The sequence below is a fragment of the Leptonychotes weddellii genome, chromosome 5 (genome assembly GCF_054177405.1).
Source record: "Leptonychotes weddellii isolate Sample4059 chromosome 5, ASM5417740v2, whole genome shotgun sequence".
In the NCBI taxonomy this organism is placed as follows: Eukaryota; Metazoa; Chordata; class Mammalia; order Carnivora; family Phocidae; genus Leptonychotes; species Leptonychotes weddellii.
Genome location: NC_138373.1, coordinates 87,267,690 through 87,291,911, shown reverse-complemented (window position 1 = coordinate 87,291,911; position 24,222 = coordinate 87,267,690). Strand labels below are relative to the sequence as shown.

The following is a 24,222-nucleotide window of genomic DNA, read 5'->3' as shown; positions in this document are numbered from 1 at the left end:
GGCCATGCCGAGCTGATGATGGGTCAAATAAGATGAGGCATCACCATCAGCCAGCTAATTTTATGGTATTTTCCATTAAAATATCCAATAATATAATTTAAAAGGTCACCCTTCCACTAGGGACAGATTTTTTTCTTTTTACTTATTGTACTTCATATCTTATTATTTAAAGAGTCTTCTTCATGCCTGAATGGCTTTTTTAAATTATGCTTAGAAAAGAATAGCCAGGATTGGAATTCAATTTCCTAGTTTCTTCTCCAGTACCTCAACTGCAAAACCAGACTGAATCCCAACATCCCATTTTACTTGGCAATTGAATTCATTTTTCCGTAGATGTTTTTCTTCATCTCCATTCATTTTCTTTCATCCACCCTTCAACCCTTGAGAGAAAAGAATCTTACTATGCAGAACCTCTCCTCAGTGTCCTTCCAGCAGCTGAAAATCTGCTCTGGATATTGAAAAGACCATCTCCTCCTTAAAATGCCAGGCACAGTAGTCTAAAGGGCTGGAGCCCTACTGCACTCGGAGCAAAGATCACTATGGACGCTGGCTTGCCCTGTGCTGATTACAAATGGTTTTCAAGATGACTCTCTCAGCTGCCTCTCCTCTTTTTACCCAAGTTCCTGGATAAAATAACTTTTATTTTTTATGTCCTGATTAACAAGCGTGCCTTTTATTGCACAATCATTTTTACTTTTTCTTAGATTTGTGGTCCAGTTTAATTGGACAGTTTTGACATGGCTATATTTAAAATTATCTGCAAATTTTACAATGATAACAGGACCACACATCTCCAAGGATCCATTGGATAGGGGATGGAGGGGGGAGAATGTTAGTTTGGAAGAAATCTACAAGCTATGGCCTTTTTTCTGGAGGTCTTGTGTACTGTGCTGTTTTTAATCATAACATTCTAAATTGGCACACTCACGGAAAGCCTTTATTCACGTAATTGTGATGTTTTGTTTTTATGCTAAGAAGTAAGTGCTGATTAAATGACAAATTACATACATTATGTCTTCTGTGTTTTGCAGGACTTGAGAGGGACAAGTTTGATAATAAAACGGTTTCATTTGAGGAGCACATCAAGTCAGAACACAATATGTGGCATTATCTGTACTTCCTAGTCCTGGTGAAGGTTAAAGACCCAACTGAATACACTGGACCTGAAAGTTATGTGGCTCAAATGATCGTGGTGAGTGATGAGAGCATTTGAACCTTTGACGAGGTTGCAGTTGTATGCTTTCCCCTTCTCTACCCTACCTTCTCCCAATCATTGTGTTAACTTCTAAATAGGACTGTCAATCAATGAAGAATCCTCATACTGGCTAAATCGTTGGACTTCTTGGTTATAGAAACCAAATCTAAGTCTCAAGTGCACAGATGATATTTACTGAAGAATTCTCTGTGCAGTGAATAGCACCATCTCAGCCACGTCTGTCATCTTCTGCCCTCGTGTCATTGCTGATATCTCAGTTCCCCATATCTGGAACTTTCCCATTGGCAAATATGAACAGAAGAGTCATACTTTAAGAAATTCTTGGATTTCAGAAATCAGGAGTTTAAGAAATTGAACCATGTTTGGGAAGAGTATAATGTTTGATCTCAATGAGAGAACACTGGTTTCCAAGCTATATACAGTTTGGGGTGTTGGTAATGATTGGCACTGATTCTGCCATACCTACTTGCTTATAACTAACTCCTCATTAAGATCAGTAGCAAAGGCTGTGGTTGTTCATGACTTGGACTTTCTTCTGTTTTACAGAAGATTAAAACTAAGTGGCTTAAAGAGAAGTCAAAGTTACAGCGTTAGTGTATCATGATACACATTTAGTGAGTATTACTGCATCTGATATAAATTCTTGTATTCTTATAATAAACATAGCTGTATGTTGGAATTTTTTTCTCAAAAATCTTCTTATAAAACTATTTGAGAGTGAGGCTTTAGAAGAGTCGTGATCCTCCTTGCTGCCTGGTCCCAAGGGTAACATTTAGTAAGCACCAATGCTGAAGCTTCAGGAGAGCCAGGTGACAGTGGCTGTGTGTCCCTCTTTCTGGAAGCTGGTCGTGCACGTGGGAAGACATAAACTACAGTAGATGGAGCAACCAAAGAATATGTTTGGCGGGTAACATATTAATAAGTGCAAGTTAACATTGCAGTAATTTATCTTACCTGACAATATTTATATGTCGCAGGAGGGCTACATGTAAACTGAATTTTTATTGCTGAGCATTTTCATGTTTTTTTCTTTTTGACTTGCATAGAACACATATAAGTTGTTCTATGTGATTAGAGGTTTGCATCTTACTATGAAGCTGTCATTCCTTATGTGACAGTGGGCAGAACCTAACATTGTTTCTTTTTTCTCCATGTTTCCTTTTCTGCCCTCTCTCCCTTCTGCATTAGGAAAAAAGGTAATCGGTTTGAATATAGGCACTCATAGTCGTTATTTATACATTCTTGATCTCAAGATGTTCGGGGACCATCTATGTGAAATATTTTGCATCTGCTTGCTGGGGAAGAAACATGTAGAGCATTATGTTTAAAATGCAACTTCACATTGCTTTATTTTATCAAAGTTTGAGTCAATTTAATGAATACATATTTACTGGGCATCTATTGCATCCCTTGGACTAAAAGATTTGGGGGAATACACTGAAGAGTCTGACACATTCCTTCTCTGCCAAGGAATTTAGAGCTTAATAAAAGGGAGAGGAGAATAACAAGCCAAAAGTAAAATAGGCTAAGTTCCCCAAGAGTGGAACAAATGAAAATCTGCGAAGGCTTAAACATGTAGAGTGACACCCAACAGAGAGGTGATGGAAGGGAATTGTTTGTTTGTTTGTGTGTGTGTGTGTGTGTGTGTGTGTGTGTGTTGGGGGGCAGTATATCAGACAGGGTGGGATTTGTGTAGATTGGGGGTGTCTGTTGGATTAAGAGTGAGTTCCTGTAAGAGGGAGAAGCCTGAACAAAGGCATAGAGATGGAACACTCAGACATTCAGGCGGACATTGGCCCAGTTTCACTGGCACATAGTCCACTTGTAAAGGAACTCTGAAAGAGAGGATAGAGAAAATAGATTGGACTTTTGAGTGGTAAGTGTCAGTTCGGGATAGCATTTCATCAGGAATTGGGAGCCACTGAAGGATTTCACTACGGGAATGATGTGGCCTAGAACAGTAGTCAGGCCATGGTGCATAGGCTGGTTGGGAGAGGGGAAAGATGAAATCAGAGGTGGTATTTGGCAGTTGATGAGATTCGGGGTAGGGAGGATCAGGAGAGGCGGTAGACTACAAGATGAGCCCAAGACACCTGACGTTGTGAGCCTGGTCATTGGGAGAAAGGTGGGGCATCGGTTTCAGAAGGACTTCTGCAAGAGGAGAGGCTGCTCATAGAAGAACACTTGTTGAATTCAAAATGAGAGTAGAAGCTGAGTCATAAATTAGGAGGGACAGGGTAGTGACAACAGCATGAACCTTCGAGCCAGAAAGATCTGGCCTCAGACCTTAGCTCTGTCACTTACTTGCTGTGTGGTCTAGGATATCTTGGGCAATCTTTGAACCTATCAGGGCCTCTGTCTCCTCATCCAAAAGGAAGAAAATTGGTGTGAGATCAGTGAGATAATACGTTAAACGTGGCTAGCAGTGAAGGTACTCGGTAGCTGACAGTTTTTACTGTGACTGTCCACATGAAGTGACAGTTGAAGTCATCATATTATGGAGAGATGGGAGAAGGGAGAATGTGTAAAGAGAGAAAGGAAGAGAAAGCCCAAGACAGAACCTGGGGGATCCCCCATTCAGGAAAAAGAACAAAGACAAGGAAAATAAGTAGAAAGGAAGACAATAAAAGGGGCAGAAAGAGAACTAGGATGTGGAGTGTGTCAAAAGCCAAGAGATGAGCCTCACAATGCCAAGAGTTTCAACAGCATTAATTGCTGCAGAGAGACCATGAAGAAGAGACTGGCCAAACAGAGCCTTTGGGTTTTGTAATAAGGAAATCACCAGGTGGCCTTTACCATAAGACCCATCTTTCACCTTAACATGAAAACCAGCATTTTGCCAAGCCCTTGTACTTGAATTTTTAAGGATCCCTGTACTTATCCATGTTTCTGCCGATCCTATTCCATCACCTCTCTCCAGAACCGTGACAGGACGGAGGAGCACTCACCAGCTTATTCCAATATGAAATATCTCATTCTCATCCAAGCAGGGCATGGCCAAGAAAACAAGCACTGTTTCTGAATTTCAATGGCCAGGAGAAGGAAGAGGGAAATTATTAAGCTCAGGACATGGAAACAAAAAGTCATTTACACAGAAGAGTGCTCACTTACTGGAATAGCCTTTTTGGAACATTTCAAAAAATCTGTAGCTAATGAACCCAATTTAGAAAATCTGTTACTCCAAGCTCTGTGGAGATTATGGCTTTGTAATCCTGATCCTCAGAGAGAAGGAGAGAGAGAGATTGAGATTTTAGAGCACACAGCAAGTTGAAGCAAGTCTACGACTCAATTCAAAGACTATGTATTTCCTCTCTCCAACCCAGAGGCAACTACTCATAACAGTTTGGAAGGAAACCTTACAGACATTTTCCTACCACTTTTATTTTTGCTCCTTAAAAATAGTTCATTTACCAGGTTGATTTAAGTGCTTGTTTATCAGTAGAACTTCTACTACACTGTTTAAGTATATCTGATTTGTACTTTGAGACCCTTAGGAAGTGCCTCCTTCCTTTTTTTTTTTTAAAGAGTATTTATTTATTTATTTATTTGACAGAGAGATAGAAAGCACAAGTAGGCAGAGAGGCAGGCAGAGGGAGAGGAAGAAGCAGGCTCCCTGATGAGCAGGGAGCCCGATGCGGGGCTTGATCCCAGAACCCTGGGATCATGACCTGAGCCGAAGGCAGCTGCTTAACCAACTGAGCCACTCAGGTGCCCCGGAAGTGCCTCCTTCTTTATGGTGACATGAGGAAAATGAGAATATAACAAGTTTGGGGGATGTTTCTCTCCTCAGTATATTTTTTTTTCACCTCCAATGCTTTAACTTTATTACTAGGTCAATACGGACTATTTATATCAATATGCATTAAATCGTACATTGTAAATAAGTTGATTTCTAGAGGTTAGAATCTAAGGAAATATACTTGTGCCTCTACATCCATCCAGTAATAGGATCAAGACTCCGAAATATGAAGAGAAATTGAAATCTTCCTTCCCTTGCCTTCAGACGCCAAACTAAGCTGTTTGATTATCAGCCACTGTCTGAGTATCTGAACGAACACAGAGTTTCTCCTGGGATATTGTTAGGGGAGATGTGAGTTGATCAAGGTATCTGGGGAATATATTTTCCCCTGGCAAGCAAATCCTCATTTTTGGTAAGGGAATTGATATTTTGAGCTTGTATTTATTGGGAACAGAAAGTGAGAAGGAAAAAGGAAGGCCCATGCTTTGGAAAGTAAAAATCATGAAAGGGAATCCAATAAACTGGAGGAAAGGGTATAAGAGGATAAATCCTCCAGCCTGTACTAGTAATGGCCTTTGAGCATCACTAAGCCCTTTTGCTTCTCCCATTACCCAAAGGATGATGACTGAGAAGGAACAAACAAAATTGAGATCATTAGAAAAAATGCCCAAGGCTTTTAGACGTTTCTCTAACATTTTGAGGACATTTTCAGATTTTCAGTGTTCGTTTGCTGAGATAGGGTTGGGGCCTTTGGGGATATTTATAACTTAATTTGGCAAACAGCAGGATCAAAATCAGAGGTGCCTATAAGAGAGCTATTGTGCCCATTCAGAGACCTGCCACCTTCCCCGTGGGCTCCGCCATCCTGGGCTGCCACTGAGACCCTGGCAGGCCACCCCCCCCCAGCACCATAGGTTTTCGGGGGTCATTTGCTCATTTTTAGTACAGGGTACTTTTAAGCTCTTCTATTTACTTGACTCCTGTCTAGTGTCCCAGTATTATGGTGATGTCCGCTAGGACAATTTAACTCAGGCTTTGGTTAACATAATAATTGTCTTGACACAAAAAAAGAGTTGTGAGTTTCTTGAAGGCCACAACCAGGAACAGCGAAGCCCTTTGTTCTTTGTAATAGCAGGGCAGGTAATATCTGTAATAAGCCTTAAAAGCAATTTGATAAACAGTGAGTGCTCCCTGTCTCCTAGCAGCTCTTTATGGGTTTGATACAGAAGGATAAGTAAGAAATAGTCTCTTTCCCCCAGGAAGCTCAACGCATTTATTGAATGAATAATAAAATAACGAGTAAATTAACAAATGAATGGTTTTTTTCTTAGCCCTCTGGTCGTTGGACATAACTTACAGAAAGATATACCAAAATAGCTGCAGGAGTTCAGAACATGAATTTCTCATTAGTCAAATGTCATCTTTTCCCCTCTTTTAAAATTGGAAGATAAAGATGCAGCAGGAAGGGTTAGGCCACCTGAACCAAGTATAATGAATGCAGCATTAGTAATCATCGTGTGGCTGATTTGAGAGCCAAGGCAATTTAATCCCCTCTTGCCGTGTTTCTCAAACCCAGTCCCCCTACATTCCTGCCCCCATCTCAGGAGAGGGCCTGAGGCTGCTGTCCTGGCAGAGGGGTGCGCATGTGCAGTGGAGGCTTGTACAGCGGAACTCACCCTAAAGAATAAATTCTTCCTTGCAATAATCTATTGAGACTTCAGAAAGAGAGGGATGGTCCTTTCAATGAGATAGAAATCTAGTCACCCATTACTCTAGCTCCAGAACAGAGGAAAAGAACTAACAATTTTCCAGATGTTTTCCATGTCTAGAACTCAGAATCAATCTTGTTTATAGTTAACCCAGGTTTTGAGCAGCAACTGTTGGAGGGGGAGATGTTTGGGCTCACGAAAGACATCAAGTCTTCCAGGATTTGTATGCGCCCCTCCTCCGTTAGCACCATTTGCCGACTTAATTTCTGCATTATTGTTATGTGTCATAACTATGAAATTATATGTTCTGATTCTATTGTTTCTAATTTATGCCAATTTTGTAATTGGATCTAATTAAGCCAATTATGTAACTGCTCAATCTTTAAAACCTACGACTTTAGAACTTCATAAGACACTGTTAAAAATGTTTACATTTCGAGACAAACCACGAGGGTCTTTGCAGCTCAGGATGCACAATTAAGAAGTAAACGTATACGTTGAAGGAGACACCACCTTTGCTTTCCGTATTTTAAGTCCAGACAGGTGTCTTCAATTTAAGAGGGATCCTTTTCACTTCTCAAGTCTGGATTTCATTGTCATTGTGGGGTCTATCCTCTACATTATTCTAATTCCTTATTTCGTATTCATATATAATATCTATGAGTTACCACATTTAACCCCGTTCTCATCTTCTTTTTAGTTTGTAAAAATAGAGATAAAAATGGTAAGTACTTCTTACTTACTTAAGGGTGGCTGTACACAGAGTCTTCATCTCAGACTCTGTCCTCAGTGCTGGAAGTGAGGATAAAGGACTGGGGCCAAATCGTGTTTAAATGAGCTTCGTGGAGGGGAATGCAATGGGGAATAGAGTCAAGAGCAGGCAGGTCTCATTGACTACTTCCTGAACTCTTCAACGCTGAATCTGCTGGCAGCCAGGGGATAGTTCTCCGAGTTCAAAAAACCAACAACTGGCTTTTGTTTAGTGTTTCTAATCAGCGCTGAGGAGAAGCTCAGTGTAAAGGAGTAAGCCTAGGTAATAGATTCTGAAGTTTGACTTCTTAGGATTTCCATTTACATGATGGGTGACTTTCCCCTCTTCACTTCGCCTTACCCATCAATGGAGCAAGTACAACCAGCCAGTCAGCACTCAGAGTAGAACTGGCTGAGTGTGGCTGGATCCGGGAGGCCTCCTGCTGTCCGGCGCCCTGTCCCTGTCCCTGTGGTTGCTGGATTGGGGGCGGGGGTGGGGGGGAAGCAAGGATTCCAGGGGCCCAGGGAAAACACCTGGGCAGAGAAGGCTGCAGGGTCCTAGGGGGAGAGGGAGTCTTTGGAGGGCTGGGACAGTGGCTAATGTGGCAACTAAGAAATATTGCCATGGTCTTAGCAACCAGCACAGTCGTATCTCCGTGTACCAGCTAAATGTTGGCCCTGGATAGAAGGCTTCCCTCGCAGAGTTGCTATGAGGACGAAATAAACTTATGTGCACAAACAGCACCACTGCTAATGTAACTGACATTTGATGAGTGCTGACTCTGTGCCAGGTGCTGTGCTAAGTGTCTGTCACGTGTGATCTCTTTTACGGCCCTGGGACAACCCTGGGAGGCACTCTGCTAGAACTGTCGCCATTCTGCCCATGAGGAAGCAGGCTTAGAGGACACTGATGACTCGCCCAAAGTTGCACAGCCAGCGGAAAGGTACGCTGTGTCCGTAACGTGCCCGGCACATGCAAATGGCCACTGAATGCTCTGTTATTATCAGATGCCGTGGGGTGTCCAAAGCTAGAAGCCGTGCTTCCTTTGAGAGCAGGCCAGGCCGGCTACACCCAGCACCCCCAGCAGCAGGCCTCGTGCTCTGCAGACCGGGGGAGGGGAACTATACACATTCAGTCCAGGGCAGAGAGTGGACCTGGCCGGGAGACAGGAAGTCAGCTGACAGCCCTACAGTTGCAGGAAGGCCTGAGAGGAATTCAAATAGGAAAAATAGACTCGTTCAGAGCTGGTTGGCAACTGCAAGCTTCCTACGGTGATTCGAAGTATTGCAATTACAATTATTACAACTGCAGGCCAGAAAGACAGAGGCTGCAGGATATTTCAATTTAATTTGGCAAGAATTTGCCAGGGAGCACTGCGCACAAGGCACCAATCAAAACAAGAGTAAAACCTGGTCACTGGCCTCACAGAACCACAATTTGACAGCAAAGACACCTACCGTCACTGGAAACTATAGCACAAATACCTCTGGTGAGAGGTAAAGTAGATATACCAACACACAGCATCTGGAGAAATCTCAAATGACAGTTATGCCCCTGCCTGAAACCTTTCAGTGGTGCTTGGAATAAGATCCAGACTCTTTCCCGTGGCCCCTCAGACCACCTGGGCCCAGCCTACTTCACCAGTCTCACCTCATTCCACCTTCCTTAGCCAACTACAGTTCAACCATGTTGGCCCTTTTCTGGGAAATTCACATGTCTTCCCTGGCCAGGGCCTTGGCATGGAGGTGCCCGCTCTTTGCAGTTGCCGTTCCTAACTCTTTCCATGCCGGCACCTTCCTGGACACCCCCATTCCAGTTACTTCTCTCCTGTCACCCTTTCGAGCACCTATATTAATCTGAACCTAGTATTGTTTTTATACTTACTGATGTGTTAATTCCTCTCCACTATGACTTCAGCATTTACACACCTGGTTTGATCACTGCTGTATTCCCAGCACCTAAATTCACACCCAGCACACAGTAGGTACTCAGCATAGATTTGTTGGGCAGAATGAATAAGACATGGAAACACTGGAGCTCAGATGGCAGGACAGGTCTTTGTGGCTGAAGGGACTGGGGACAGTAGGACAGAGAAGATTATGAGGAGAATTGGACCTTGAAAAGGATTTCGACAGAAGAAATGGAGGGGAATATATTCCAGACAAGGTGTGTATCTTAAAGGGAAAGTGTGCATAGCCAAGAAGAAAGGAAACCAAATTTATGATGTGTGCCAGCAGCTTTGCATGTTATTTAATTATACCCACTTTATGGCAACTGAGGCTTAGAGAAGTTCATTACTTATCCAAAGGTGCTCGGCAAATAAGTGCTTGAACCAGGACCCAGCTACAAATTTTTCTGGGGCCAATGGCTATGATTTTTACTTTTAGCTGTGCTTCATCTACTGAAGAATCAGGCAAAACTTGACTAAGATCAATTATTATGTAAGTCAAGTGTTGGAGGAAAGGTAGGGAAAAAACCCAAAACCAAAAGACATCTTTGGAAGGATGAAAGGATGTCTCCGATATTTTAAGGAATTAGAATTCTTAGTCTCTCAGCTGCAGTAGTTGAGGTACGATGTAAAATGCCTTAAAAATGCAGGCCAATAAATTATTTCCCATTGGTGAAAGGTTTCTTCATCAAACAAACACTGGCTGAGTGCTTACTGCGCTCCAATCGCTGGGTTGCCTAGGGTTCAAGGTTGAGCTTCCTTCAGGAAGCTTTGGTGAAATCCAGGAGACAGAGAACTCCAACAAAGGAGAGGTGATGGCTCAGTGCAGTGGTGGAGCCTGCCATGGAACGGACAGCCTGGGAAGGGAGGCTTCCTAAGGTCATGCCAGATGCTTGAGTAAGTCAGGGAAATGAGGACGGAGCAGGTGGAGGGAGCTGTTGGGCCTGTCCAGAGAAAAAGTGGGGCTAAGCAGGGGAACAGGAGGTAAAGCAGCCACCAGGAGCCAGATCACAAGGACCTCTTGCTTGGGAGTCTTTACTTTATCCTGAAAGCAAAAGGAAGCCCTTCAGAGCTCTTAAACCAAAAAGAGATATGGTGAGATGTGTATTTTAGAAAGCATGTTCCGTGGCAGAGTGAGAAATGGATACAACGGGACCATCCGGGAGCAAGAAAAAGAACGGGTAGAATGAGTTCATTACCCAGTAATCGTGATGACAGCTGATATGAAATGCCACTGGGGATTGAGAGGAAATGGTGGATGTGAAAAGATATAGGTAGAGGATTTACTGAAGGCGAGGGGAAGGTGGTGGCTCAACCTAAATCACTGGGGTTCCACAGGAGTAAGTTGAAGAAATGTGATAATCTCAGTGTGCCTCATAGTATCCAAGTGCCTAGGTCCAGCTTGGGTTTCCAAGTGCATATGACCAATAAGAAACTGAATACATGGGAATTCTGGTGAGAAGTCTAAAGTGGACAGTCCACTAGAAAAGATAAACTATCGCAAAGATAAGATTTCAGTCTTTTTTTGTTCACTAGGATGCCCCGGGAGCATAGAACAGTGCCTGGTATATAGTAGATACTCACTAAAGATTTATTAAATGAGTATACGTATTTATTAATTCACTAGAGAACACATGATACATGACGTTACAGATTAGGACAAGGCTAATCAAGGGATGCTACATATAGTGAGTAAATCAGAAAAAGCATGCCCTTAGGCTAAAAGATAAAGAGGTATAACCATTAATTAACACTAATAATAACCAATGATGATGATGATAATAATATCAATAGTCTTCCACACAGATTTTACTTAACAAAAAATAGAACCAGGGGCGCCTGGGTGGCTCAGTCGTTAAGCGTCTTCCTTCGGCTCAGGTCATGATCCCAGGGTCCTGGGATCGAGCCCCGCATCGGGCTCTCTGCTCCGCGGGAAGCCTGCTTCTCCCTCTCCCACTCCCCCTGCTTGTGTTCCTGCTCTCGCTAACTCTCTCTCTGTCAAATAAATAAATAAAATTTAAAAAAAAAAAAAATAGAACCAGAAAGGAGAAAACAATTTTCATAGGACTCTAAAAGAGGATTTTAACTTCTCATCAGCAGGTGAACATAGAAATGCTTTGGTCAGTTTTGGGATATCTTGTGACCCAACATTGATTAATAAGTTTTAGTATGGAATTATGTTGCAAACCCAAATGTTGACAGCAAAATGATTTGGATTTCGTTCAACATCTAGAAGCCTCTTTGAAATGGTGACCCATCCTAAGTCATTTATTTTGAGCTTATAAAGGGATGTTCATGTCTCCAATTCTCATAACCTTAATAAAAGGATTTCTTCCCACTGTGCTGAAGAAAATTCTTGTTTCCCAGTCCTACTCATTACTGTAAGTCTTGTTCAATTCTCAGTTGGCTTTCTGGAATAATCATGTCCACATTGTTAGGACTGATACATTTTATTCAGAAATACTGGCTTTCTTCCAGAGAGTAACAGATACCATCAAAATGTAAGTTGTGGGAATGAGAACTATATACTGTAAAGCCACACGACTTCTGTCTAGTGGATTTTAATAGACTACATCACCCATGCCATATCATGAGTCATTAGCGGAGATGGTAATTAAGCTGCTCTTATGTTAGGTAAGGTTATCAGGCAAGCTAATTGCCATTGGATTTTGGACTAGTTTTAGCTAAGGGAATTCCTGAAAAATAAGTGCTGAACTTTACAAAAGTGATTCAGCACTTGTATGTCAAAGATTAGTCATTTAATGTCATGTTAGTGGAGTCCGTTGCCTTTGGGGGGATTTAGAGATCAAGGGGTTTTGATGAAAGAATGGCAGCTGAGGTAGGTTACCCCAGCTCTCTGAGTCTGTTTCCTCATCTGTAAGTGGAGGTAATACTCTTTGGTAAGATTCTTGTATGGTTTAAACAAAATTCCATTTATCCTAGTGCCTAACACGGTGTCTGGTTCAGGGTTATTGCTCAATAAGTATTTGGTCCTTCCACTTCTACCTAAAATATTTAGCTACTTAATATGGCTAAATTTAAATACTACTTTGCAGATTCAGAGCATTCTTTTTTTTTTTTTTAAGATTTTATTTATTTATTTGACAGAGAGAGAGACAGTGAGAGAGGGAACAGAAGCAGGGGGAGTGGGAGAGGGAGAAGCAGGCTTCCCGCGGAGCAGGGAGCCCGATGCGGGGCTCGATCCCAGGACCCTGGGATCATGACCTGAGCTGAAAGCAGACGCTTAATGACTGAGCCACCCAGGTGCCCTGATTCAGAGCATTCTTAAGCCTTTTAATGATCAAACACATTACTGATTCTGCATAGTGGTCCTCTTAGAGTTTAGGCCATGGCCAACTTGCATTCGTTCGGTGAACACTTACTACCTACCAGGTCCCAGGCACTGTGCTAGCCCCTGGAAAGGGGGACAGAGGACATCAGGATAGGCATGGCCTGTCACAGAGCTTCCTGTTCAGAGCAGAAATCAGGTCCTAAAAAGTCACCACCATTTTTACATGGTCAAGTGAGTGTCACCACTGGGACAGACTGGGCAGAGGAACCGTGCTCTCTCGTGGCCAGACTCAACCTCAAGCCCATTAGCCACCTGTTTCTTTGTTAACCCGAAAGTCAAGAGCTCACTTACCTATTTCAGTTGCTTGAACCACTAATGAATCCATTTGAGTTTTACAAGTGACGTTAGGAGAGATCTGCCCGCAGAGAGTATGGTGAGATAATACCAGGAGTGTCCCCAGGAGCACACGGGGACATTGTGAAGGGGAGTATTAGGAGCTGCCGTTGAGTCAGAACAAAGATTGTATAAGAACAGGTTTTACCTTGCTTACTTACATGCTCAGCCCCGGGAGGGGGCGGGGGAGCGGAATGGGAAGGGCACACTTGGCCTTTTTCTTGGCTCTGTGATGGGAACAACAAAGGAAGTCACTTTCATTTTCCAAAGAGTGCCTCCTAAGCTCCTTCAGGTGAAGAACTTGCTGCACGTTTCAGTCATGCAATCACCTTTTCTGTCTCTTTGAGCATTTGAAAAAGTCCCAGTGAAAAGCACACACGTTTTGCTTTAGAAGAAATCTTCCAGCTCTCTAAATTTCCTTCTGCATCGGTGTACCGCTGTCATGATGAACTCTTAAGAAAGATTTCAAGGTGTTTATGTTACTCTGAGCTTATGGATTAGCATTTCAAATGCAGCCGACATAAAAACACCAGTTCACCAGAATCTGAAGTTCAAAAATAGCCGAACTCGAGGGTGGTTTATTACAAAGAGATAATTGCCCAGGGTTTTCTTCTAGCTCTCCGGGCGCCAGGTTGTGCTGTCAAGGCCCTTGGCCCTGGTTCTGTCTGAGGTTTGACTTCCATTCACATCAAGTCCTCCTCATTCATGTGAGAATCGGAGGGGTTCCCAAAGTCTGTTCTGGCCCAGTTCTAAAAGTCTGACAACTTTAATATCTACAATATTTTTATATCAAGTTTTGAGTATGTTACTCTTTGTTTTATGTTACAAATGAGAAGCAGTTGTGGCAGGAGTTTTGGCATGGTCAGAATTTAACTATTTCCATTATCTTCACTGGGAGGACATATATGGATTGACCCCTCCCCCCGACCCTGGCTGGAGTCTGGCTGTTAAATGCCCATGATCTCCTGTTCACATGATTACACCTCTGTGCTGCCGGCCATCTCTGTAGGACAACACTGATTAGGGACCAGGTCGTGAACGTTCCTTTACGACCTGAAGCCTAACGTCCCGAGAAAAAATTCAACTGTGCTTCTGACAGGGGTCAGGAAATTTCCGCTGTCTCAGGCTGCAACAGAGAATTTCTGTTTCCTGAGCTGAGGGCCTAGTACTATTCGGGAGCCCTAAACCCAGTTTGAAAATATCATTAGAAGACAAAGACTTGGTGCTGACAGATAAATAATAAGATAACTAATTTTACTGGAGATTATAAAATTGATTCTTACTTGAGAGCAACATGTTTTCCTTACTTTGTTTTCTAGGGTATAACTCACTTGTGCCCAAGTAACCAAGAGTAATGTAAGAGTCTGGGGTGTTGAAAGGGAGTTGGGGGAGGGGTGTTGTGTGTGTAAGAGAGACACAGAGTGGCCTAGTGCTTTAGACATGGACTGGGGACTCCCAGAGCCTTGGGCAGGTAACTTAACCTTCCTATGTCTCAGTGTCTTCATCTGTAAAATGGGTAAACATCTCTACCTGTAGGGTTTTTATGAAGATTAAACAAGTTAATATTTATACAGTATCTGATACATGGTAAATGTTACATTCAATTTTAAAATCTATATGTTAGGATCAGAATAGCATTTCAGAGCTCAAAAAATTATTATTTATTCAACAACTTTAATTTAGTGCCTACCATGTCTGTAGCAATGGGTTAGATATGGCAGGGGGGACAAATGAGAGACAAATAAATTCCCTGCTTCAAGAATCTAGGACCTAATTGGAAGAGGATGATATGTTGTCCTGAAGGTTGGATGATAATACCAGGCAGCGACATTTGATGAGCTACAGATGAGGAGCTATCATGCAGGTTGAGGAGAAGAAGCTGTGCATGAAAAAAAGGAGCAGATTTGAGTAATTGATATCAAAGCACAGATGGACCCACCCACCTGGATTAGGTTGGGGCTAACTGGTAGCAGTAATTACTTGCTCAAGGTAAGAAGTTTCTGCTTGATCCCACAAACAAAGGAGAGACATTGATGACTTTTAAGTAGAGGAATTATATGATTTTTTTTTTTATAAAGCATCAAAGAGTTCATAGTAGGATGTAGTAAACGGACAAGAGGTTGGAGGAAAGAATGATCAACACGCTAATGGAAAATGTGATGGAAGGAACCTATAATAGAAAGCAAGGGATGGGTGTGGTGGAAAGACTTGACCCAGAACAAGGATGGGCTGTTGTCTTCATCCCACCACCCACGAACCAGATGGGACCACCCCCCTCCCAGGGCCCAGCCTTCCTGGCTTTCTTTCTAAGGTTTCCAGTTCTGCCAACCTTGTCTTCTGCTCTTCCCTTCACCTGGAATGCTTATCTCCAGAAATTAAAATCTTCCTTTCCTGGCCAACCCAACTAAAGAAGACCCAAGACCTCTCTAAGAGTACCTTGTCATATCTTACCCAAGGCCTGCACCCCTATCTGAAATGATTTCCCTGTCAATTCACTCAACTACTTTTAAAAATGGTCTTTATTTCCCTGGACACTGGACCCTTGATGGTCCTTGTCACTGTTTCCTCAGTACCTAGAACAGCTTCTGGATTAAAAGGCTCTCAACAAACATTTGTTGAATAGAGTCATGAAATAACTGATCTCTGAGGTCCATCCACACTAATTTTTAACTCCCTAATTCCAGGTGCAAGATAAAGTAAGAAAAATGTTTGCTGATGGTGCATTTAGGAGAAGGGAAAAGAAGACTAAGGCTTTGAGCTTGGGTGACTGGGGGATCAATAGTTACTCCCTCCCCCAAAACATTCGGGGAAACAGTGATTTTGGTTGCCAGTCCATTCCGTAGATTGGGAGCCTTGGCAATGATTCCGTTGGTTCTTAGAAATAACAAAACTGGATTTAGGAGGGGAGACTAACCAAAACTGAAGATGGAGTTTTGAAATCTTACATAAGAGGCATGTTCGCTGACTGATAATAACAAATGTATTTCAAAGTATCAACAGAGCTATTGATATTTGAATGAAAATTCCACATGTGGGAAAACACACTAAAGGAAAATGTCAAGAAACTTTAGCATGGTAAATCAGTGTTCACATGTAATATTTACTTGGATTTGCTCATTGTTTAGGACAGCGGGATGGTGGGACCACCCCTTCCCATTACAGCTTGGCTACGGATAAATCACTCTCCCCAGGTCCATTCTGTCTTGTACAGTGACAGTGACCCGGGACATTCTTCTGACCCCCACTGGTGTAGTGTATGTAATACCATTCTGGCGTGAGCAGGACTGCCCTCACTACGCGCTCATTGGACAGTTGTGTAATCCCATGAAAAGGATGGTTTACAGTACCACTCTGATGCTAACTACCCAAAGTTAGCTCAGACCCCACAAGTTAGAGGGTGTGGTCCCCAACAAGACTGCCCTGACTTCAGATGCCAATTGCCCTTTGGGTGTCCCCATGCCCCCCTCTGCTTCCGAAAAACAGGCTTCACATTCAGGGTTTTCCATGGCTCCCTTCAGGTTGGATAATTCACTAGAATGACATACAAAACTCAGAGAAGCACTCTACTTCCAAATTTTATTATAAAGGGTACGGATCAGGAATAGCCAAATGAAGAGACCTATGGGGTGAGATGTTGGTGGGTTTCAAACAGTGCTTCTTGCCCTTTTTCTGGAACAGGGCACATCACCATCCCAATGTGTTCACCAACCAGGAAGCTCCATTGAGTTTTGATGCCCAGAGTCTTCATTGGGGTTTCATTACATAGGCATGACTGACTTAATCATTTACCATAATACTGAACTCAGACTCCTGCCCCCTTCCTCTCCCAGGAGGCTGGGCTAACTCAAAGCCCCAACCCTCTAATTCCACAGGTGCTCTTGCCAGTGACCAGCCCCCACCCAGAGTGGTCTCATCTCCTAACATACACTCAGGTGTGATGGGGGGGCGGGTCATGAATAATGGAGATGCTGCTATCATTAGGGAAATTCCAAGGGTTTTAGAACCTCCCTCTCTAGAATCAGGGACAAATACCAGTCACATGCTTTATTAGATAGCGGTTGTGTTCCCCGTTTTCTGCACATGCATTGGTTGCTTTTCTTTCTTTTTTTTTTTTTTTTAAGCACTTAATTGGAAAGGAGTTTTAAACCTTCGCTGGAAGTTAGGACTCCTCATTCTTCTCTCTCTTATATGCAACATACACTTCAGCAAAATATCTCATCTACCTCCACTATCCAATCAAATAGATGTAAATCTACTGCTTTCTGAGACTTCTAGCACTCTAGTCCAAATAACCTTCAACTCTCACCTAAACTGTTACAGATGACCTTCAACTGGTCTTTCTGCCTCTATACTTGCCCCTCTACTGATTATTCCTCAGCGAACAAAGTGATCATTTTAAAAATGTAAATCAGAATATGTCACTCCCCTGCCCAGAACCCTCTACTGGCTTCCTAGTATGTAGAATAAAATTCAGACTTCTTGTCCAGGCCTCTACACCTTGACCCCTGCCATTCTCTGCCCCTCCCTCATTCGTTGGCTCCAGCCGTATTGGCCTTGCTGTTTCCATAATAAGCTGGGCTTGTTTCTACCTGAAGACCTTTGCATTTGTTCTTCCCTCAGCCTGCAACATTCTACTTATCTTTCGTAATCTGCATTTCTCTGCTTAAATGTTATTACCTCAGAGAGGCTTTCTCTGATCACCTTTTCAAAAGGGGTCCCTTCTCCCAACTATATCATTCTTTTTTTTAAATATTTACTTATTTATTTGAGAAGGAGGGGGAGGGGCAGAGGGAGAGAGAGTCTTACGCAGACTCTCTACTGAGTGCAGAGCCTGACAGGGGCCTGATCCCATGACCCCGAGATCACGACCCGGGCCAACACCAAGAGTCAGACGTTTAACCCACTGTGCTACCCAGGCCCCATTACCACCACTATATCATTCTTAATTCTCTTAGCCTGCTTTCTTACTTCCCCAAAACACTTACTGCAATCTGACATTATGCTGTATATTTTTTATTGTGTGTCTCCCTCATTTGAATATAATCTGCATTAGAGCAACAACTTTGTTTTGTTCATTGCTGTATCATCAGGACTTAGAGCTGTTGGTGGCACTTACTAGATGCTTAGTAAATATTTGCATCCATTTGATTGAATGGATGGCTGAATGAACAAACAAATGAGTAAGAAGTAAGTAATGATATCTCTTTAGTGACTTAACTTAGCTTCCTAATAATGCAGATGATAACTAGAAAGCAGTAAGAAAAACACAGGTATTTGACTGACTGAGTTTACATCCCAGAGTGGCTACTTCCTAGCTGTGTGACTTTGGACAATTTGCTTAACCTCTCTGCCTCCATGTCTTCATTTGTTAAAAAAGAAAAGATAGCATTATCTACCTTAACTCTTAAAACTGTTTGAAGACCTCCAGTAATGAAGAACTTCCTCCCATTCTCTATAACTCTTCAGTCTACACACATTCAGCTGGAGCCTCTGATCAGAGGGTCCAACAGATCTAAAATAGTTTCTTGTACGTAGAAGATTGAGTTAGAAATTAAGAGACACCAGAGAGCTTACCCAGGTTATTTAACCTCCTCCTGCTGTCTTTTATGAAAAACAAAGGGGTTGAATTCAGTCTATCAAATCTATCAAAAGACCGTTCAAACTTGACATTCTGTGGTTTTATAATCAAAACCACAAGTCTGGATGGACTTAGAAGCCAAAGGTTTCTAGGAGGATCATATACCAACCTTAAAAGATTCTGCTCTTTCAGGTGGCCACCAAGTAGTCCTACAGTGTCAACTAAATTTAATTCACAGGACATAACTTGTCACTGAAAAGCATGGGTTGGTTGGTTGCGATTAGGTGGCCAGCTCTGGTCTACACAGGGAAATGGCAAAGAAAATGGAGTTAAAGCTGGAGTCAGATTTAGATCAACAACCCACGTCAGCCATCTCTTTTCTGTCTTACTCTTTGTCTAATCAAGTACTACCTAAGAAGTAATAGAAATTAGTTTATATCATTAGTGAAAGAGAGGGCACTAAGACAAATTAGGTAGAAACGTGGGTGAACACAAGTGAATGCAATTTCTCCATCTGGCAACATGCAGATTTTTTGATCTGTTCAAATCAGAGTAACATAGTGAGTCTCCCCAGAATGAATAATTTGTTCTGACTGCTCGATTTCTCATTCTTAGTTTTTCCAAGTATGTGTCTTAGTTTATTTCTATTGCCAGATTTCTTTTCTTCATATAAAGTCATTGTTTCATTAATCTTCCATATCTGCCTTATGAGTTTTTGTCAGATTTTTATATTCGATTGCAAATCTGCTTTGTGGAATCTTATCATTTCCTATCTTCATCTTTTCATTGCTCTCTTGTTCTCAGTAGTTTGGTGGATATGAATGTGATAGAAGCTAAGATTACATCACCTTTAATAAAGGAGAAAATATAGAGTATGTAGAAATCAGGTGAGTTTACAGAGAAAGAAATCGATCAGGTTGGTAAATTGCATCTATGGGACAAAGTGCAAAATGCGTGTTTCATGCAGTATTTATTGAACAAGTTTGTGGAGAAGATGGTTAGAATGTATATGGAAAAGTAAGGAACCATTTTGTTCAATTTAAATGACATTGACGAATTTTTACATTATGAAATCCTTCAATGTTTCCAACAATCCTTGATGTAGTATTTTACACAATTGTCTTAAAGGGCTTTCAGAGATAAAAGTATATATCTAACATTGTAAATTGGTTTCCAATCTATATATAATAGCCTCTACAGTCACTCCACAAAATTCAATAGATCAAGAATGGCATTATAGCTTGGAAATTTGGGGGAAGTTGAGGTTTTGAAAAACCCTCAAAGACCATGGTAAACTGTCCTTGCTTTTAATCAATTCCAGTTCAAATGGCATATGGGTGATTTTCTGTAAGACCAAGTAGTCATGTTATACTTTTTTTGTTCACTAGGAAAAGGAAGTCGTAATATTGGTTTTATAGAGTCAGAAAATGTATTCTTCCAAAATTAGCAAAAGTGACAAAATGACTTTTCTTTCCTTATGGTTATTGGAACTCCCAATATAGATATCCTTTCTAGAAGTGACTGCTCAATAGATTGGGTGTTTTTTTTTTTTTTAAGATTTGCTTATTTATTAGAGAGAGACAGAGAGGGGGAGGGGAAAAGGGAGAAGGAGAGAGAATCCCAAGCAGACTCCATGCTGAGCATGGAACCCAACTCGGGGCTCGATCTCATGACCCTGAGATCATGACCTGAACCTAAACCAAGAGTCAGACGCTCAACCGACTGCATCATCAAGGTGCCCCAATAGATTGTTTTTATTGCTATTTATCAAAAGCAAACATTCCAGCAAAGAACACCCTCCCAGATCAAGTGGGTGCATCCCTCCAATAATGACTATAAATAAGGGTATACCACAGGAGGAGGGATGTTCTTATAAAAACTGGCATTATCTTTCATCTTTTTATCCTAAAAGAAATCCTAAAACAACAGTGGAGAAGAACATGGTAGATTGTATTTGAGTTATTTCAACAACAGAAGAATGTGTTTGTTTTGAAGATAGAGCAAAGATGAGACTGTAGTTGGGTGACTCCCGCTAAAGACATCTCTGCTAATGAAAACCATAAACATAACCCAAAGCTACTTTCTGTAAAATATATCCCTAGTAAACATCAAAATATCAAACTAAAATTAGCAAAAGGAATTGTCGACAAAGGCTTTATTAAAAAACAGTTGCAACAGGGTGTGAAATTGTAGTTAAAGCTCACATAGCCCTTCATTACTTATTTGCAATTTTAGTTGGATTTTCTTATTTCCCTTGCCTGTTGCTGTAATTAGCCATTAAGCTAGGAGAAACTACATTTTCTACATCACACAGGAAATGCCTTTAAAGTTTGCAAAGAGAACAAAGAAAGCAAGCTAAACAGTTTCATGAAGAGACCAACTAATGTAGAACAGAAGAATATTCGTTGCATAATCACTGAAAACTTGTCAGCAAGCAGAAGAGGATATTTAACTGGTAATTAATTTAAAATAGATTTCTCTTGTGTCCTTCTAAAGACATCCTATGTGTTATTTTTATTTTCTAGTTTAAAATAATGGATAGTTTTCATGGTAAGTTGGACAGTGTGCAAGAATAATACCATATTAACCTAAAAAAATGCTCAGGTCAGAAATGATTTCTGCACAAGCACCAGCTGTGGGAGCGTTGGGGCAAGGGTCTCCCCCTTGCACACTCACTGGCTCTTGTGCCCAAACACCTCGGCTGCTCCCATCATAGAACACTGTCTTAAGTGGACACAGTTATTTTTAAGAAAGCATCCTATTTAGGGGCGCCTGGGTGGCTCAGTTGGTTAAGCGACTGCCTTCGGCTCAGGTCATGATCCTGGAGTCCTGGGATCGAGTTCCGCATCGGGCTCCCTGCTCGGCAGGGAGTCTGCTTCCCCCTCTGACCCTCCTCCCTCTCATGCTCTCTGTCTCTCATTGTCTCTCTCGCAAATAAATAAAATCTTAAAAAAAAAAAAAAAGAAAGAAAGCATCCTATTTAAACCCTTTCAACAATAGATTTTTTTTTAATTAAAACATTGAATTTTTTAAAAATAGTATGCAAATATTTTCCACAGTTTATTTCCTGTAGAGAACATTTTCTTTTCTGCTCCTTACCTTCTAGGATAATGCACAGATGGACAAATTTATTTTAAGATTTAAAACTGTACATTCATATATATAATGGTAAACAAGCACGAGCAATTTAAAGTTTCAAGGGTGTCATGTGTACTTAATGAAAATTCTGATCTATGACTTTGAACTCCTGTGTCTTGAGTCTGGCAATACAATATGTCAAGGAAAAAAATAACAGCTTCCCCCCAAAAAGATTCATGTAATTAAGGTTGCGGGAGTCATTTATGGACTCCTGACATGTTTGGGGAATATACAACGCCCTGCTCTGATATTAAGAATATTGGTAGGTACTCAGGCTACAGGAACTACTAAGCTTTCGATTTAATTTTCATTCTGTCTAGCTGCATTGTTCGTTTTCCTTTCTTCAAGTCCTCTGTGTTCAGGCATGAAAACTGTCTGACTTGCTTAGAGTTTCCAGTTGAACCTTGCTAGTAAAACCTGAAATAAAACTATGACTTGCTTTTGTACTCTGGCTGAGCCAGCAGGATACCAATGAGCTTCATTTCACAATTCATGTTCATCACTGTCATTCCCAAATTATGCCAGATAACTGTGGTCAGAATAGCGTTCTGCTAGAAATGCCTTATCCTAGGTCAGATGGGAATGCAGTGATATGGGGCTGCCACCTGGGGAGGCTGACTCACTGCGGGTCACCAGGTGGTTTTCCAGAGACAGCATTCCTGACAGGCCTTAGGTGATAAAATTCTAGATCCTGTGCTAAACTTTGCAATCTCAGATAACCTGATGCCATCAGAGGACACAGAATGAATTGAGCCGGGAACATACTAATCAGAGTCAAGAGGCAGAAATGTGGAAAAATCAGAATGCCTATGGATTGATTTAACAAGATAAATTATAATTTCCAAGCAGAACAGACGTGCATGATGGCTGGTCAGGGTTTTTTGTTTGTTTGTTTGTTTTCCTGAGAAGCCAGATTATAATCAGAAGGTTGCTTAATGAGCAGAGGTTTGGAGCAAAGGAAGTTAGCTGGTTGCATGATTTGAATGTTTAATGGGTCAGATAAAGATAAACTGATGCAACCTCACTATTGCACACAGCTATAGACTGCAGTTGGCCAGAGTGTAACAGAGAGCATCCTTCCTGTGTGTGAGCTCTGGCTATACCACCGACCAGCTCTGTGACCTTGGGAAACAGTCACTCCGCGTGTCAGTTTGCTTCTGGGTAAAATGAGCTAGGACTAGCACCTACTTTAGGGTTATTGTGAAAGTTCATTCTTTTATTATTCCTTTCCAACTATTTATTAAACACCATGTGCTGGGCATTATTTTAGGCCCTGAGGAACAGCAGTGAACAAAACAGACAAGAAACCCTACCCTCGTGAAGTTTATGTTCTAATAGCAGGCAATCAAAAAGTCACTAACAGTCTGCTAGATCATACTGGTTGCTACAGAGAAAAATAAAGCAGGGAAGGGAAAATAGGGCGGTGGAGTTCCTTTAAATACAGTGAAATACTAAATGTAAATATGGTAGCACCTGGACCATCGTATTTTTTTATTCTAACTTATGATTATTACTACCACTCTCAGCTTTTCTTCCACGAGTAACATGTGGAGCCTAGCCACATACCCCTGGGAGGGTGCTAGGCACACAAACCAGTTCTGCTGCCTTCTGCCCCATTTGTTCCGAGCTAACTGCCCGCCTCCTGATTGACATAGTTGTTTTTAGATGTGTTTGTTCCATTGATTGATTCATAGTTTGGGTTTTCTTTGTTCTGGAAGATGTTTTATCCTTAAGGTGTCATTATATACATTTCATTGATCACAAGTTGAGTTTTTAGGTCTAACTTCAAGCATTTTGGAGGTGTCTATACTTAGAGCATTATGTAGGACCCTTTTCTAAGATATGGTCATGAAAAGAATTCTAATATTTCACAATCTCAAGAAAAGGTCTTGGGAACTGGAAATCAGAAGCCTATCTTCTGGTTCTGACTTTCTCATTCTCTCTGTGACACTGGTTAAACGATGGCAGCTATCCCTTAGTTTTCCTCTTTTGTGTCTTGGGGACCCCTGGGGCTGCCCTTCACAGGCTTTATGAGCGAATAGAATGAAATAATAAATGACTAGAATGAAATGGCAATGAACTATTTAAGGGATTATGTGATTGAAATAGTACCAATTTTAATGTTATTGTTTCTGCTCCACTTTCCCTTTCCTACCTATTCTGATTTTTTTGCCCACAAACCTGAGAGGAGTTGAGATGATAAAGCCTGAGCTTTAGAGAATCTCAGGGTTGCAAAGAACTAGTCCAACCTCCCAGTCCAGCTCAGGAATCCCTCTCCTAAGGGAAGATCAGAGAACAAAAGTGACTCACCCAAGATCAACTGCCAGAAGGCTCCCTATCTTTTGCCCTCCCGATTCTGCATTCTTCAACCACATTACAAAAAGTGACGAGGGAGGGTGAGATGCTGAGCAGGATACAAGAAAAGGTAGCTGTCAATGAGGTTGGGTGGCTACATACT

General features: G+C 41.6%; 1 protein-coding gene across 1 annotated transcript in view; it reads left to right on the top strand.

The window, feature by feature from the left end:
* The window catches only part of ITPR2 (inositol 1,4,5-trisphosphate receptor type 2), an 838,078-nt gene that overhangs the window by 788,811 nt on the left and 25,045 nt on the right, over nt 1-24,222 (top strand). Inside the window, exon 56 of the mRNA XM_081818942.1 lies at nt 1,032-1,192. Coding sequence (XP_081675068.1) covers nt 1,032-1,192 — 161 coding nt within the window. The remainder of the gene's footprint in view (nt 1-1,031; nt 1,193-24,222) is intronic.